The sequence below is a fragment of the Brachyhypopomus gauderio genome, unplaced genomic scaffold (assembly GCF_052324685.1).
Source record: "Brachyhypopomus gauderio isolate BG-103 unplaced genomic scaffold, BGAUD_0.2 sc64, whole genome shotgun sequence".
Taxonomy (NCBI): domain Eukaryota; kingdom Metazoa; phylum Chordata; class Actinopteri; order Gymnotiformes; family Hypopomidae; genus Brachyhypopomus; species Brachyhypopomus gauderio.
This window is the reverse complement of record NW_027506885.1, coordinates 1818617-1836992: the sequence shown is the minus strand read 5'-3', so window position 1 is coordinate 1836992 and position 18376 is coordinate 1818617. Positions and strand designations below refer to the sequence as shown.

At 44.7% G+C, this 18376-nt stretch overlaps 1 protein-coding gene across 6 annotated transcripts in view; it reads right to left on the bottom strand.

Moving 5' to 3' along the window:
• Positions 1-18376, bottom strand: part of arhgap24 (Rho GTPase activating protein 24) — a 129650-nt gene that overhangs the window by 23615 nt on the left and 87659 nt on the right. Inside the window, exon 1 of one of the 6 annotated variants that reach the window (XM_076988934.1) lies at positions 6289-6439. The exons of 4 other annotated variants lie outside the window; for them this stretch is intronic. In XM_076988934.1, the coding sequence (XP_076845049.1) occupies positions 6289-6361 (73 nt within the window). In that variant the 5' untranslated portion in view covers positions 6362-6439. Of the gene's footprint in view, positions 1-86; positions 367-6288; positions 6440-18376 lie in introns of those variants that run through there. One more of the 6 variants, XM_076988936.1, reaches the window with a different exon arrangement.

Here is an 18376-nt window from a genome sequence, read left to right as displayed (position 1 = left end):
AGCGCGACTCGTCTGTGGGACCGTGGTCCGGTCGGAGATCTTAACGGCTCGGTCCGGTGCAGGTGCTCTGGGTTTGTTTAACGTACCCATATATGGACCGCGCGCGAGGTCCCTGCAGCTCCACCGTTTACGTTGAAGAACACAGGTAGGTCCGCGAGCCCTCACCGACGTCTGGAGAAACTCCCGGTGTACCAAAGTGAGTGAGAGTCCGAGTCATTTAAAATGTTGGTATTTTACTGGTAGCTTCCCACTAACGCTGGCACCATTACAGGAGAATTAATTAGTTGTTGGATAGCAGTCATAAAATTCCTGACTCCATCTGCTTATCTGATTCACACACACACACACACACACACACACACATACTCACACAACACACACACACACACACACACACACACACACACACACTCACACACACACACACACACATACTCACACAAACACACACACACACACATACTCACACAAACACACACACACACACACACACACACACACACACACATACTCACACAAACACACACACACACACATACTCACACAAACACACACACACACACACACACACACACACACACACACACACACACACACACACACACACACACACTCGGGGTGAGTAGCTGGCTGACTTGTTGTCCACTCATCCAGAGAACATTCCTCCCCGTGCAGCTCAGCCTGTCTACGTTCCACTTCCTTCAGGAAATCCTGAGAACTGCCCAAATGCTTCTGAATCACCACCACTGCTATGTGAGGAAAACCAGCACTGTTGTGTACATAATCAACAGCTGTCCTGTTCAAATGGCATATATAGCTGTGTGTGTGTGTGTGTGTGAGTGTGTGTGTGTGTGTGTGTGTGTGTGTGTGTGTGTGGACACCATTTGATCCATCAGCTTGCCAGAGGTCATTGACTCAGAAGCACACACACACACATTCACACACCCCTCAAAATGTCCTGAACAGAACTTTCAAGGAGTCATTTCATGCACAAAACCACAGATTTGAGGTTCTGAGTTGGTCACACATGCTGGAATGATATTTTGTAGCAAGTCATTGTATCTGCATTGACAATGAGGCCGTTTGTGGTACATTAGCGATAGTGTCCCAGTGCCTCGCGGGGCTTTGTGGATGGATTGTTATGTAAATGTACTCTGACTCCTATGGGATACCCTCAGTGCATTGTCTATATTACAATCAGAAAAGGGCTGTGGCACATCACTCTCTCTCTCTCTCTCTCTCTCTCTCTCTCTCTCTCTCTCTCTCTCTCTCTCTCTCTCTCGTTTACTCTCTGTCTCTCCACATGTCTCTCTCTCTCTCTCTCTCTCACTCTCTCTCGTTTACTCTCTCTGTCTCTCTTTCTCTCCACATGTCTCTCTCTCTCTCTCTCTCTCTCTCTCTCTGTCTTTGTCTCTGTCTCTGTCTGTCTCTCTGTCATTCATAAGGTGCAACACAACTGCAGTTGTCTTTGTGCAACACAGACCCACAGTGGTCTTATTTCCTCTGCATTTTCCTGTTTATTTCACACTGTGTCCCTGACCCAGAGATGAAGATCCTGTGTTGCACTTCCTGCCCCCAACACACACACTCACATTCACATACACACACACACACACACACACACACACACACACACACACACACACACATGCATGTACGCACTCGCGCCTTGCTTATGTACATTAAATGTGAGCTATACAGAGCCATAGTGTATAAGTAAATACTAACTCTTTCTCTCTTCCTCCCTCCCCCTCTCTCTCCCTTGTTGTATTTGAAAAGTTCCAAAATCCCTAAAGAAACTAAAACTCTTTGGCATGACTGATTGATGGTGTTGAGGAGAGTCCTGCTTTCAGCTGTGCTATGAGGCGACACGCGTAAGAGGGACTGATTCCTCTTGCCTCTGAAGTTCTCAGCAGTGACAGCTTAGCACAAAATGTTCAATCTGAGTTTTTCCGACTCACGTGTCTCCGATATAGATTATACAAACCCGCAGGAGTGATCTACATAGTTAGGTCCACTGCAGCAGACCCAGGCGCGCGCACACACACACACACACACACACACACACACACACACACACACACACACTCACGCTGATCGATGGCCCATACACTGCCATCTCCACGCAGTGATGGATGGTACAAGCGTGATGGCATCATCTCTTAACAGCATTAAGAAGTCCAGCAGACACACACACGCTCAGCAGAATGGTGAATGTGAGAGTACTATGATAAATACACATATTGACAACAGCCCAAAACACCACAGACTTGTTTGCCACTGCTGTCCAACAGAGCTTCGTTTTAGATGTGAATAAAAGTGCCTAAAAACCACCTAGACTCAGTACTGGAGACTACAACCAAACACCACCTAGACTCAGTACTGGAGACTACAACCAAACACCACCTAGACTCAGTACTACAGTCTACAACCAAACACCACCTACACTCAGTACTACAGCCTACAACCAAACACCACCCTGCCCTCTACTACAGCCTACAACCAAACACCACCCTGCCCTCTACTACAGCCTACAACCAAACACCACCCTGCCCTCTACTACAGTCTACAACCAAACACCACCCTGCCCTCTACTACAGTCTACAACCAAACACCACCCTGCCCTCTACTACAGTCTACAACCAAACACCACCCTGCCCTCTACTACAGTCTACAACCAAACACCAGCCTGCCCTCTACTACAGTCTACAACCAAACACCACCCTGCCCTCTACTACAGCCTACAACCAAACACCACCCTGCCCTCTACTACAGTCTACAACCAAACACCACCCTGCCCTCTACTACAGTCTACAACCAAACACCACCCTGCCCTCTACTACAGCCTACAACCAAACACCACCCTGCCCTCTACTACAGCCTACAACCAAACACCACCCTGCCCTCTACTACAGCCTACAACCAAACACCACCCTGCCCTCTACTACAGTCTACAACCAAACACCACCCTGCCCTCTACTACAGTCTACAACCAAACACCACCCTGCCCTCTACTACAGCCTACAACCAAACACCACCCTGCCCTCTACTACAGTCTACAACCAAACACCATCCTGCCCTCTACTACAGTCTACAACCAAACACCATCCTGCCCTCTACTACAGTCTACAACCAAACACCACCCTGCACTCAGTACTACAGCCTACAACCAAACACCACCCTGCACTCTACTACAGTCTACAACCAAACACCACCCTGCCCTCTACTACAGTCTACAACCAAACACCACCCTGCCCTCTACTACAGTCTACAACCAAACACCACCCTGCCCTCTACTACAGTCTACAACCAAACACCACCCTGCACTCAGTACTACAGCCTACAACCAAACACCACCCTGCCCTCTACTACAGTCTACAACCAAACACCACCCTGCCCTCTACTACAGCCTACAACCAAACACCACCCTGCCCTCTACTACAGTCTACAACCAAACACCACCCTGCCCTCTACTACAGCCTACAACCAAACACCACCCTGCCCTCTACTACAGTCTACAACCAAACACCACCCTGCCCTCTACTACAGCCTACAACCAAACACCACCCTGCCCTCTACTACAATCTACAACCAAACACCATCCTGCCCTCTACTACAGTCTACAACCAAACACCACCCTGCACTCAGTACTACAGCCTACAACCAAACACCACCCTGCACTCTACTACAGTCTACAACCAAACACCACCCTGCCCTCTACTACAGTCTACAACCAAACACCACCCTGCCCTCTACTACAGCCTACAACCAAACACCACCCTGCCCTCTACTACAGTCTACAACCAAACACCACCCTGCCCTCTACTACAGCCTACAACCAAACACCACCCTGCCCTCTACTACAGTCTACAACCAAACACCATCCTGCCCTCTACTACAGTCTACAACCAAACACCACCCTGCACTCAGTACTACAGCCTACAACCAAACACCACCCTGCACTCTACTACAGTCTACAACCAAACACCACCCTGCCCTCTACTACAGTCTACAACCAAACACCACCCTGCCCTCTACTACAGCCTACAACCAAACACCACCCTGCCCTCTACTACAGCCTACAACCAAACACCACCCTGCCCTCTACTACAGCCTACAACCAAACACCACCCTGCCCTCTACTACAGCCTACAACCAAACACCACCCTGCCCTCTACTACAGCCTACAACCAAACACCACCCTGCCCTCTACTACAGTCTACAACCAAACACCACCCTGCCCTCTACTACAGTCTACAACCACACACCACCCTGCCCTCTACTACAGCCTACCATGAGTCTGGCCTGAGTGGGTGTGTGGTCAGCCTCCATCAGCAGCTGCAGGCAGTGGTGTAGGTGATCGCTCCCAGAGCCCTTGACCTGAGGACTCCCTCTGTAACACACATCTCCTTTCTCTCTGACAACCCCACACACACCTCCCCTCTCTCCGACAGCCTGACACACACCGTGTTGCTAGGAAGAGCACACAGCAGTGTAGTTAGACGAGGGCGTGACTGAAGGACACAGCATTGCGTGAACCTCAGGAGATCAGGTTGGAGTCAGGTTTAAAACTATCTGGTTTACAAGTGATGCCTGCAAGGACAACATTGGACCTGTGTTGTATTTTATCGCATCGTACTGTAGCTCATCTAGTTTCAGCACTGACACCTACTTCTGGCTCGGTCTGGCTCAACGGCATTTGTGGACTAACCTGTTTGTGTAAATGATACTTTAGGTAGACAGCTGAAGCACTTTTCTAAGTCATGTTGGATAAGAGCATATTCTAAATGTCACAAATGTGAATGTAAACGTACTGTAGAGAAGGAATGCGTGGACCTGAAACCCTGACTGAAGTAGACTTCAGAGAGACTGCACCAGAACCCCGGGTCGGAATGTCATCCGGTTCTAAAGTTCTAAAGTTCCATTGTGTCTTAATGACCTCACCTTCCATTTCTTCATTTTGGTCTATTAGCTGCAGGGCGGTTTGCGGCTGTGTGTGTGTGTGTGTGTGTGTGTGTGTGTGTGTGTGTGAGAGAGAGACAGAGAGATCAGGTGGCTCCTGAGTTATGTGTCTGGTCTTTAATGAGTGACCAGGGCTACATTACAGCCTCATCCAGGTGGAACCAGACAAAGAGGTTTAGTGTGTGGACGTATGGAGACATTCCCAGCGTCTCCTGCTCTGCCTCGTCCTCCTCTTCCTCAGCTTGTACTCACTGCCTTGGGTTGCCAGGTTTTCTTTTAAGCCTCCCTCACATATCACAAACAACTTTATCACTGGTGTGGCATCAGGGAACAGCTTACAAAACATATGATACTGCATTAAAAAAACACTAAAGGTATGTCAGAGCTACCGCTGCCCGACCGCTGTACGGGAGGGAACAGATGCCGGTTGAGCAAAGAAAGCAGCCAGCTATACAGAGAGCAGCTACCCAACACGCACATCGCCCCAACACGCACGTCGCCCCAGCACGCACGTCACCCTAACACACACGCCACCCCAACACGCACGTCACCTCAACATGCACGTCACGCTAACACGCACGTCACGCTAACACGTCACCCCAACACACACGTCACGCTAACACGTCACCCCAACACGCACGTCACCCCAACACACACGTCACCCCAACACACACGTCACCCCTACACACACGTCACCCCAACACGCACATCACCCTAACACACACGTCACCCCAACACACACGTCACCGTAGCCAACACACACGTCACCCTTGCCAACACGCACGTCACTCTTCCGGGCTGGAGTCTGCAGACCCTGCTGCTGTGTAGTCTGAGGGAGGAGACCAGCTCCTGACCCACACGCTCACGGACGCAGCGAGAACACACTGACTTTGCACACACACACAGGCGAGCAACAGCCAGAGGACCAACACAGGGGCTAATCTCAGCTGAGCTACTGCCGTTAGCAGATTCGAGCAGCCACTGTAGAAAGCAGTGATTAGACAAAAATAAGTGTAGTTTTAGAGAGTGACAGGAGACAGGAGTGAGAAACAGGAGACAGGAGTGAGAAAAAAGGAATGAGAAAATACTACAAAATAAGAGAGAAAGGGGGAAAGCAAATGTGGAATAGAGCTCAGAGTGAATGCTAAAATTATATTCAATTTCTGATCCCCCCATATATATCTGCTCACTGCATATCTAATATGATAAGCAGTTTAAAAATGAAACACTGCAGGCTAGTTCGGCATCGTCTTTTTCAGCGTTATGTTTTAAGAAAAGACACAACTCCTGAGCACACAAGCATGCAGTCAGAAGGAAAGGCATTACCTGCAGGAGCAGAACGCTGCCCTGACGCTCCAAACCCACACACAGTCTGAGAAGCCTGCTGAACCAGGGCCATGGAGGACGGGCCTCAGTTCTGGAGATCTAACCTCCTCAGTAGGTAAGAGCCCGGAGACCAGGGGGGTGTTCCTGGGCTACTGACCTGGAGCTTATGATCACATGGCGTTGAGTGAGTGAATGTAGAGGACAGAACAAGAGAGAGAGAGAGAGGGGGGGAGGAAGCAACAGAGAGAGAGAGAGAGAGAGAGAGAGAGCTACACCCACTACTCTCAATAGCTCCACACATAGAACAATGGAGAATCCCAGGAGTGCCTAAACTTACTATAGAGGGGGGTGGGACCACAGAGAGTCGGCCCCCCTGCTGACTGACAGGCAGGTACCTGGGAGAAGAAGACCCTCCTCTTTTTTAACCAGTAAGCATAGCAAAGCACTATACAATACTCAATCATACAAATGCCATGATGCAAAAATTCAGCAACATCTACTTGGGGATAAGTGCCATTTCAAAGATTTTCACGGTCCTGAAACTGGCATGATCCCGCTCAGAACCCAGACCCTAGGTCACTGTGGTATCCTGTCCCGGGGCAGCTGGAGTCATGCGCAGCAGTATCATGTAAGTAGCCTAATATGGAGACTTTTTGGAGAAAAGGAGAATTAAACGATGGACTTGTGATTAGAATAAACATTCTGCTCTGATGTCATAAAGGCCTCTGATGCAAAAACAATTCTCAGGCATCTATGAAGTAACTCTGTAATAAACTGTACAGTGGCAATATTTTTGTCTTCTTACATTTTCATTTTAAAAATGGTTGTAGTAAAACAACCCCCTGACCCCAGTGACCTAAAGGAGTTAACAGCAACCAAGGCTGTGCTGTGATAAATGCGTTGGCCAGCAAATCTGTCCAGATCTTTCTATTGTGTTAATGTCTTTAAGAGATAAGCTAATCTGAAGACAAGCGTTGCAATCTTACAGTGGGGTGCTGATCTCACAGAACAAAGAGGCATATCTGAGTTGGATTCTGAACCACGGTTGCTGCTAGTGTCATTGAGTTAAATTAATGTATGTATTTACACCATCCCCCATAGAGATAAGTGTGTGTTGCAGGTAAGAGTATGAGAGAGGCTGATTTATCTGTGATACTGTTAGCTTGTTCAAATAAAAACACATGTTCTCCATTCCAGCAACATCTGAGCACATTCCTCACTATTTCCCTCCATGCATTGTGCTTCAGTGATGATTGGAGTGATGAAATAGGCCAATGAAGCTCAATGAAACCTGATATGAGCTGAGATACACTGAGACACCCAGGTCAGGTCAGAGGTGGGAGGCTGTATCAGTTCCTTAAGTCCTGCTGCCTTGGGTGCTGCATAAAGACTGGATAGATGTGGAGTGTAGCGGCCAAGATAGACCATATGGTGTTTTAAGTAGAAATTAATGTTTAAAAATAACAAACAATTTTGTTTGAATTTATAATTTCATAGATGTTTATTTTTGTGGTTAAAATGATAATTACATTGGAAAATTAAAAGAATTAGAATTCATATGTTTAGGTTATCTGTGGTTTATGGATAAAAATGTGTACTGTCGATTTAATACTTGGCCGAGTCAGCTACCATGCACTCTCACGTTGCTCTTCTCAGATCACTAGGAGCCTTGGAAGCGAAGTTTTCTTACGTGCCGCTGCAGACTACGACAGACATTTAGAACTTTTTTATTTAATCAGTGGATATTTTAGCTAGTTCATCTTTGTATTGTAAGTGTTAAAAAGGTAGATTAAACTTCAATTTCATTTCAAGACGTGGTGGAGTGGATTTATTTCAAATTACACTGACATTCAGTGTGAAACAGCAACTTCGGGGTCGGAGAGTTCGTCACTGTAAGAAACAGCACATTCCTAGAGGTCTCACCAAGAACAAGCCTCTACATGGAGGTTATGTAGTTGTAGATGTTGAGGTTATGTGGTTGTAGATGTGTAGGTTATGTGGTTGTAGATGTAGAGGTTATGTAGTTGTAGATGTGGAGGTTATGTGGTTGTAGATGTGGAGGTTATTTGGTTGTAGATGTGGAGGTTATGTGGTTGTAGATGTGGAGGTTATGTGGTTGTAGATGTAGAGGTTATGTAGTTGTAGATATGGAGGTTATGTAGTTGTAGATGTAGAGGTTATGTAGTTGTAGATGTGGAGGTTATGTGGTTGTAGATGTGGAGGTTATGTGGTTGTAGATGTAGAGGTTATGTAGTTGTAGATGTGGAGGTTATGTGGTTGTAGATGTTGAGGTTATGTGGTTGTAGATGTGGAGGTTATGTGGTTGTAGATGTAGAGGTTATGTAGTTGTAGATGTGGAGGTTATGTGGTTGTAGATGTTGAGGTTATGTGGTTGTAGATGTGGAGGTTATGTGGTTGTAGATGTGGAGGTTATGTGGTTGTAGATGTAGAGGTTATGTAGTTGTAGATGTGGAGGTTATGTGGTTGTAGATGTTGAGGTTATGTGGTTGTAGATGTGGAGGTTATGTGGTTGTAGATGTTGAGGTTATGTAGTTGTAGATGTGGAGGTTATGTGGTTGTAGATGTGGAGGTTATGTGGTTGTAGATGTGGAGGTTATGTAGTTGTAGATATGGAGGTTATGTAGTTGTAGATGTGGAGGTTATGTAGTTGTAGATATGGAGGTTATGTGGTTGTAGATGTGGAGGTTATGTAGTTGTAGATGTGGAGGTTATGTAGTTGTAGATATGGAGGTTATGTAGTTGTAGATGTGAAGGTTAAGTAGATGTGGAGGTTATGTGGTTGTAGATGTTGAGGTTATGTAGTTGTAGATGTAGAGGTTATGTAGTTGTAGATGTGGAGGTTATGTGGTTGTAGATGTGGAGGTTATGTGGTTGTAGATGTTGAGGTTATGTGGTTGTAGATGTAGAGGTTATGTAGTTGTAGATGTGGAGGTTATGTGGTTGTAGATGTGGAGGTTATGTAGTTGTAGATGTGGAGGTTATGTGGTTGTAGATGTTGAGGTTATGTGGTTGTAGATGTGGAGGTTATGTGGTTGTAGATGTGGAGGTTATGTGGTTGTAGATGTTGAGGTGATGTGGTTGTAGATGTGGAGGTGATGTGGTTGTAGATGTGGAGGTTATGTGGTTGTAGATGTGGAGGTTATGTAGTTGTAGATATGGAGGTTATGTAGTTGTAGATGTGGAGGTTATGTAGTTGTAGATATGGAGGTTATGTGGTTGTAGATGTGGAGGTTATGTAGTTGTAGATATGGAGGTTATGTGGTTGTAGATGTGGAGGTTATGTGGTTGTAGATGTGGAGGTTATGTAGTTGTAGATATGGAGGTTATGTAGTTGTAGATGTGGAGGTTATGTAGTTGTAGATATGGAGGTTATGTGGTTGTAGATGTGGAGGTTATGTAGTTGTAGATGTGGAGGTTATGTGGTTGTAGATGTGGAGGTTGTGTAGTTGTAGATGTGGACATTATGTAGTTGTAGATATGGAGGTTATGTAGTTGTAGATGTGGAGGTTATGTAGTTGTAGATATGGAGGTTATGTGGTTGTAGATGTTGAGGTTATGTAGTTGTAGATGTGGAGGTTATGTGGTTGTAGATGTGGAGGTTATGTGGTTGTAGATGTGGAGGTTATGTAGTTGTAGATATGGAGGTTATGTAGTTGTAGATGTGGAGGTTATGTAGTTGTAGATATGGAGGTTATGTGGTTGTAGATGTGGAGGTTATGTAGTTGTAGATGTGGAGGTTATGTAGTTGTAGATATGGAGGTTATGTAGTTGTAGATGTGAAGGTTAAGTAGATGTGGAGGTTATGTGGTTGTAGATGTTGAGGTTATGTAGTTGTAGATGTAGAGGTTATGTAGTTGTAGATGTGGAGGTTATGTGGTTGTAGATGTGGAGGTTATGTGGTTGTAGATGTTGAGGTTATGTGGTTGTAGATGTAGAGGTTATGTAGTTGTAGATGTGGAGGTTATGTGGTTGTAGATGTGGAGGTTATGTAGTTGTAGATGTGGAGGTTATGTGGTTGTAGATGTTGAGGTTATGTGGTTGTAGATGTGGAGGTTATGTGGTTGTAGATGTGGAGGTTATGTGGTTGTAGATGTTGAGGTTATGTGGTTGTAGATGTGGAGGTGATGTGGTTGTAGATGTGGAGGTTATGTGGTTGTAGATGTGGAGGTTATGTAGTTGTAGATATGGAGGTTATGTAGTTGTAGATGTGGAGGTTATGTAGTTGTAGATATGGAGGTTATGTGGTTGTAGATGTGGAGGTTATGTAGTTGTAGATATGGAGGTTATGTAGTTGTAGATGTGGAGGTTATGTGGTTGTAGATATGGAGGTTATGTGGTTGTAGATGTGGAGGTTATGTGGTTGTAGATATGGAGGGTATGTATTTGTAGATGTGGAGGTTATGTAGTTGTAGATGTTGAGGTTATGTAGTTGTAGATGTGGAGGTTATGTAGTTGTAGATGTTGAGGTTATGTAGTTGTAGATGTGGAGGTTATGTAGTTGTAGATGTGGAGGTTATGTGGTTGTAGATGTGGAGGTAATGTAGTTGTAGATGTTGAGGTTATGTAGTTGTAGATGTGGACGTTATGTAGTTGTAGATGTGGAGGTTATGTGGTTGTAGATGTGGAGGTTATGTAGTTGTAGATGTGGAGGTTATGTAGTTGTAGATGTGGAGGTTTTGTGGTTGTAGATGTGGAGGTTATGTAGTTGTAGATGTAGAGGTTATGTAGTTGTAGGTGTGGAGGTTATGTGGTTGTAGATGTTGAGGTTATGTAGTTGTAGATGTGGAGGTTATGTAGTTGTAGATGTTGAGGTTATGTGGCTGTAGATGTGGAGGTTATGTAGTTGTAGATGTGGAGGTTATGTGGTTGTAGATGTGGAGGTTGTGTAGTTGTAGATGTGGACGTTATGTAGTTGTAGATGTGGAGGTTATGTGGTTGTAGATGTGGAGGTTATGTAGTTGTAGATGTGGAGGTTATGTAGTTGTAGATGTGGAGGTTTTGTGGTTATGGATAGGGATGGGGAAGACATCACTCTTAAACACTCACAACATTATCACTGTCTTCAACACTATTACTGTCTTTCTCCCTGCCTGTTTCAAACAAGACGAGACACTCTCAACGAGATCTCCATACATTCCCTCTTGCTCTCTCTGTGGGACACTGATTGGGGGCCAGAGCCAGTGCTCTCTCTCTCTCTCTCTCTCTCTCTCTCTCTCTCTCACACACACACACACACACACACACACACACACACACACACACACACACACACACACTTTCACCACTCAAACAACTTTTCTTTTGAGCATTTCAACACCCATCAAATGCTTTCCAAGCACATTAACTTAAGAACGTAAAGCAAATGAAAACAAATATAAATCTATATATTGAGCACACAGGTAATGTAAAAGGGGGGTCAGTCCATTAAGAACTTTAAAAATAACATGTGTACTAGGTACTGGACTGAAATTGAAGTCTGTGGATCTGTGAAAGTGAAGCTATAATTGAGGTCATATAATTTCATCTTTACACCAGAGAGAAACAGCTCAGCTGTATTTCAGCAGCACAAAGATGAAAAAGACAGACTCACTATTATTGCGAATAATAGAAACCAGAGCAAGATGGCAATCATGTGTCACCTTGAGAAATGTTTTGAGTTTTATAAAAGGTTATGGGTTTTTTTTGCTGTTTTTTTCACAGCATGGTGGAGAAGAGTTAAATAAAGTATAAAGTTAGTAAAATGAGTAAAACCACTTTTTTTCACTCAATTGGAAAAACCGTTTCAGCCATCCGATTTCTGAGATCCACAAGACAGTTTAAGTAAATGAATCAATGTCATTATCTTGACAATGAAAAGAATCCTGTGAATAATTGAAAGACAGAATGAGATAATGAGATATTGTGGACCTGTGGGTAATGGCACAAGTAACTCTGAACAGGTGACAGGTAACTCTAAGGTCTATGTGTAAGAGGTGAACCGCTCAATCCTCAGACTATACATTTAAACATTAGCAAGCAGTTCTCATGAAAGGTTTGATACAAAATACAAAAATACAATTATGGCTCCTTCAATAAACAATGGCAAGGAACATATTTGGTCACCTTTTAGAAGTGTAAACACTGTCCTGTTACCTTAAAGCATAAAAACATACTACTCCCACGCTTAAGGAGAGGTTATAGAGTGATTCACCGAGCCCTCATTCAGAAAAGTGACTTCCATATCCTTGTGGTGGTAGAGTGTGGTTTACCACGTCAGTGTGTTGGCTTGTCAAACACACATGCTACACGTCTGTTCCTGGAGGTCTAAAATAGCTCCTCTCTCTGCATGCTGAGCCAGGACTCAGGCGGTGTCATATTGCAGTGAGAATACTCCTAGAGTGGGTCCAGTTGTGGGCAACATGAAGCCTTCATCACAGCCTGCGCTTCATCAAACCCACAAGCAGGTTGTGGAAGGGGCAGAATTCATTAAGGACACAGAGCACACAGGTGCCAGTCCAGCACACAAACGCTTCCAGACACTGAACACTTTATGCAGACATGCGAGATGGACCACTCCCAGGGTATTCTTACCTTTCTGAGCTACTGTGTGATTGCTAAGTAATCATTTGCTTAGCTAGCTACAATACACTGTGTATATATATATATTTTTTTAATTTTTTAGGTCAGTAGACAGTAAACATATATGTATAGGTCAGGAGAAAGTAAACATATATGTTTAGGTCAGGAAACAGTAAACATATATGTATAGGTCAGGAGACAGTAAACATATATGCATAGGTCAGGAGACAGTAAACATATATGTATAGGTCAGGAAACAGTAAACATATATGTATAGGTCAGGAGACAGTAAACATATATGTATAGGTCAGGAAACAGTAAACACATATGTATAGGTCAGGAAACAGTAAACATATATGAATAGGTCAGGAAACAGTAAACATATATGTATAGGTCAGGAGACAGTAAACATATATGTATAGGTCAGGAGACAGTAAACATATATGTATAGGTCAGGAGACAGTAAACATATATGAATAGGTCAGGAAACAGTAAACATATATGTATAGGTCAGGAAACAGTAAACATATATGTATAGGTCAGGAGACAGTAAACATATATGTATAGGTCAGGGGACAGTAAACATATATGAATAGGTCAGGAGACAGTAAACATATATGTATAGGTCAGGAGACAGTAAACATATATGTATAGGTCAGGAGACAGTAAACATATATGTATAGGTCAGGAAACAGTAAACATATATGTATAGGTCAGGAAACAGTAAACATATATGTATAGGTCAGGAGACAGTAAACATATATGTATAGGTCAGGGGACAGTAAACATATATGAATAGGTCAGGAGACAGTAAACATATATGTATAGGTCAGGAGACAGTAAACATATATGTATAGGTCAGGAGACAGTAAACATATATGTATAGGTCAGGAGACAGTAGACATTCCTTGATATCACACTTGTGCGACGCTACACGAGTGGGCATGTTGGGCCTGGGATCACCCAACTTCTACGTTAGTTCAGAGTAAATTTCCGACCTGTAATTGAACAATCCTCAAGCCAAACAATAAATCCTCTATATTTGGGCCGTGACATATTGAATTAGAATGAGATCTAGACCCTGTCAAGCTACGCAGGTCTGTGGCAGTGGTGGGGCTCACGCAGAGGTAATTCACAGCAAAGTGTCTTGCCAATCAAAGCCCTCATCACCCACTGATCGTGACAATTCACCCTCGAAGCTGAAATTGGAAGCGATATTATTTCACGTCTGAAGCATGTGAGGGAAAATGAGGATGAATATTTCATACAAGCTGTTGATGGGATGTCAAAAATTATTTTCTGGCAGCGTTTGACATGTTTGTAATAAATTCTAATAACAGTGCATATAAAACCTTAAAACAGTTAATGAAACGATGTTTCACCACTTCCCTGCTCACTAGTGGCAGCAAGTTCTTCCTGCGTTATCCCAACACATTTTGGAAGCTTCCCATCTGCTATAGCTGATCCCAAAACAAAAGCCTGCACAAGCACCTGCACAAGTGTCTGCAGTCTTTAACAGCCAGTTGTATCAGTGGTGTTGTAACAGAAGTGTTGTAACAGTTGTGTTGTAACAGTTGTGCTGTGACAGTTGTGTTGTGACAGGGGTGTTGTGACAGGGGTGTTGTGACAGGGATGTTGTGACAGGGGTGTTGTGACAGGGGTGTTGTGACAGGGATGTTGTGACAGGGGTGTTGTGACAGGGGTGTTGTGACAGGGGTGCTGTAACAGGGGTGCTGTAATGGGTGCTGTATCAGTGGTGTTGTAACAGTTGTGTTGTAACAGTTGTGTTGTGACAGTTGTGCTGTGACAGTTGTGTTGTGACAGGGGTGTTGTGACAGGGGTGTTGTAACAGTGGTGTTGTAACAGTGGTGTTGTAACAGTGGTGTTGTATCAGTGGTGTTGTAACAGCTGTGCTGTATCAGTGGTATTGTAACAGTGGTGTTGTAACAGTGGTGTTGTAACAGAGATGTTGTAACAGGGGTGTTGTAACAGGGGTGTTGTAACAGGGGTGTTGTAACAGGGGTGTAACAGTGGTGTCTTTTGTAAGGCCTGTGACGGCTGGGTTTTTCCCCCATTGTAAAAGTTGCTAAATCGATCTCTAATCGTGCTTGGCTGGTTACAGCTGTCAGAAAGATGGAGAGACTGACAAGAGTTCTGATGTGAAATTTAAAATCAGTCCAGCCAGACTCACAGCACAGTCGATACCGTCTGCTCAATCTTCTTAACTTCTGCTTCAGATTTTCAAGAATTGCCCTCTGGGATCAATAAAGTATGTATGTATGTATGTATGTATGTATCTATCTATCTATCTATCTATCTATCTATCTATCTGAACAGGCCGTTTCTTAAACACCGCTACACAAAACATACAAGGCAAACTGAACATATGGCAGTGAAACTGCTGACAAACTGTATGTGCATAAGAAACTCATCATTATATTTATTTGATAAATAGATGTTTGTACCATAGTGCTACACAGTGGGGAAAATGCAAGTGGATCCCATTTAGTGTGACATCCCAGTTACAGCATACTCTCACACACACACACACGCACGCATGCACGCACGCACGCACGCACACACGCAAGCACACACACACACTAGGGCAGTCCCCGCAGTGCGTGTGACTCGGTAAGCCCTGACCCCTGACCCCTGACTCCCTGCTGCCGCGTTCTCTCACCAAACTGCTGTGTTCAGAATGCTCACAGCCTGGGCAGACGCCACAGGGGGATTGTGGGATTGAAATGCTCGATGGGAAAGTGCTGAGTGGAAAGAATGAGCTTTAGGGAACGAGGCAGTGATGGCATTACACACACACACACACACACACACACGCACACACACACACACACGCACACACACGCACACGCACACACACACACACACATGGCAGTGATGGCATTACCTCACTGTGATGCTCAACACTCACACACACACACACACACACACACACACACACACACACACACGGCAGTGATGGCATTACCTCACTGAGATGCTCAACACAAACACACAGCACTGATGGCATTACCTCACTGTGATGCTAAACACACACACACACACACACACACACACAAGGCACTGATGGCATTACCTCACTGTGATGCTAAACACACACACACACACACACACACACACACACACACACACACACACACACACACACACAAGGCACTGATGGCATTACCTCACTGTGATGCTAAACACACACACACACACACACACACACACACACACACATAAGGCACTGATGGCATTACCTCACTGTGATGCTAAACACACACACACACACACACACACACACACACACACACACACACGCACACAGGCAGTGATGGCATCACCTCACTGTGATGCAACACACACACACACACACACACACACACACACACACACACACACACACACACACACACACACACACACACACGGCCATATACCCTTTGCTATCTCTGATGTGCACAAGCACACACACACACACACACACACACACACACACACACACACACACACACATATATAGAGCCAAACCAAACCCAGGGTATTTGAAGTTTGTCGGAATGTCAACAAACACTGTCGGATATAAATAGAGCAGTGAGCATCAGCGTAAATGGTGGCAGACAGATGTAGACAGTATAGTGCACATGCGCCTAACCACAATCTAACGACCAGGTGGCACTAAACACACCTTTTGTACAAAACACACCTTCTGCACCACACACACCTTCTGTACCAAACACACCTACTGTACCACACACACCTTCTGCACCAAACACACCTTCTGCACCAAACACACCTACTGTACCACACACACCTTCTGCACCACACACACCTTCTGTACCACACACACCTTCTGTACCAAACACACATTTTGTACCAAACACACCTACTGTACCACACACACCTTCTGTACCAAACACACCTTCTGCACCACACACACCTTCTGTACCAAACACACCTACTGTACCACACACACCTTCTGCACCAAACACACCTTCTGTACCACACACACCTTCTGTACCAAACACACCTTCTGCACCAAACACACATTTTGTACCAAACACACCTTCTGTACCAAACACACCTACTGTACCAAACACACATTTTGTACAAAACACACCTTCTGTACCAAACACACCTACTGTACCACACACACCTACTGTACCACACACACATTTTGTACCAAACACACATTTTGTACCAAACACACCTTCTGCACCACACACACCTTCTGTACCAAACACACCTACTGTACCACACACACCTTCTGTACCAAACACACATTTTGTACCAAACACACCTTCTGCACCACACACACCTTCTGCACCAAACACACCTTCTGTACCACACACACCTTCTGTACCAAACACACCTTCTGCACCAAACACACATTTTGTACCAAACACACCTTCTGTACCAAACACACCTTTTGTACAAAACACACCTTCTGCACCACACACACCTTCTGTACCAAACACACCTACTGTACCACACACACCTTCTGTACCAAACACACATTTTGTACCAAACACAGCTTCTGCACCACACACACCTTCTGTACCAAACACACCTTCTGTACCAAACACACATTTTGTACAAAACACACCTTCTGTACCAAACACACCTACTGTACCACACACACCTTCTGCACCAAACACACCTTCTGCACCAAACACACCTACTGTACCACACACACCTTCTGCACCAAACACACCTTCTGTACCAAACACACCTTCTGTACCACACACACCTTCTGTACCAAACACACATTTTGTACCAAACACACCTACTGTACCACACACACCTTCTGTACCAAACACACCTTCTGCACCACACACACCTTCTGTACCAAACACACCTACTGTACCACACACACCTTCTGCACCAAACACACCTTCTGTACCACACACACCTTCTGTACCAAACACACCTTCTGCACCAAACACACATTTTGTACCAAACACACCTTCTGTACCAAACACACCTACTGTACCAAACACACATTTTGTACAAAACACACCTTCTGTACCAAACACACCTACTGTACCACACACACCTACTGTACCACACACACATTTTGTACCAAACACACATTTTGTACCAAACACACCTTCTGCACCACACACACCTTCTGCACCACACACACCTACTGTACCACACACACCTTCTGTACCAAACACACATTTTGTACCAAACACACTTTCTGCACCACACACACCTTCTGTACCACACACACCTTCTGTACCAAACACACCTTCTGTACCAAACACACATTTTGTACAAAACACACCTTCTGTACCAAACACACCTACTGTACCACACACACCTTCTGTACCAAACACACATTTTGTACCAAACACACCTTCTGCACCACACACACCTTCTGTACCAAACACACCTTCTGCACCAAACACACCTTCTGTACCAAACACACCTTCTGTACCAAACACACATTTTGTACCACACACACCTTCTGTACCAAACACACCTTCTGCACCAAACACACCTT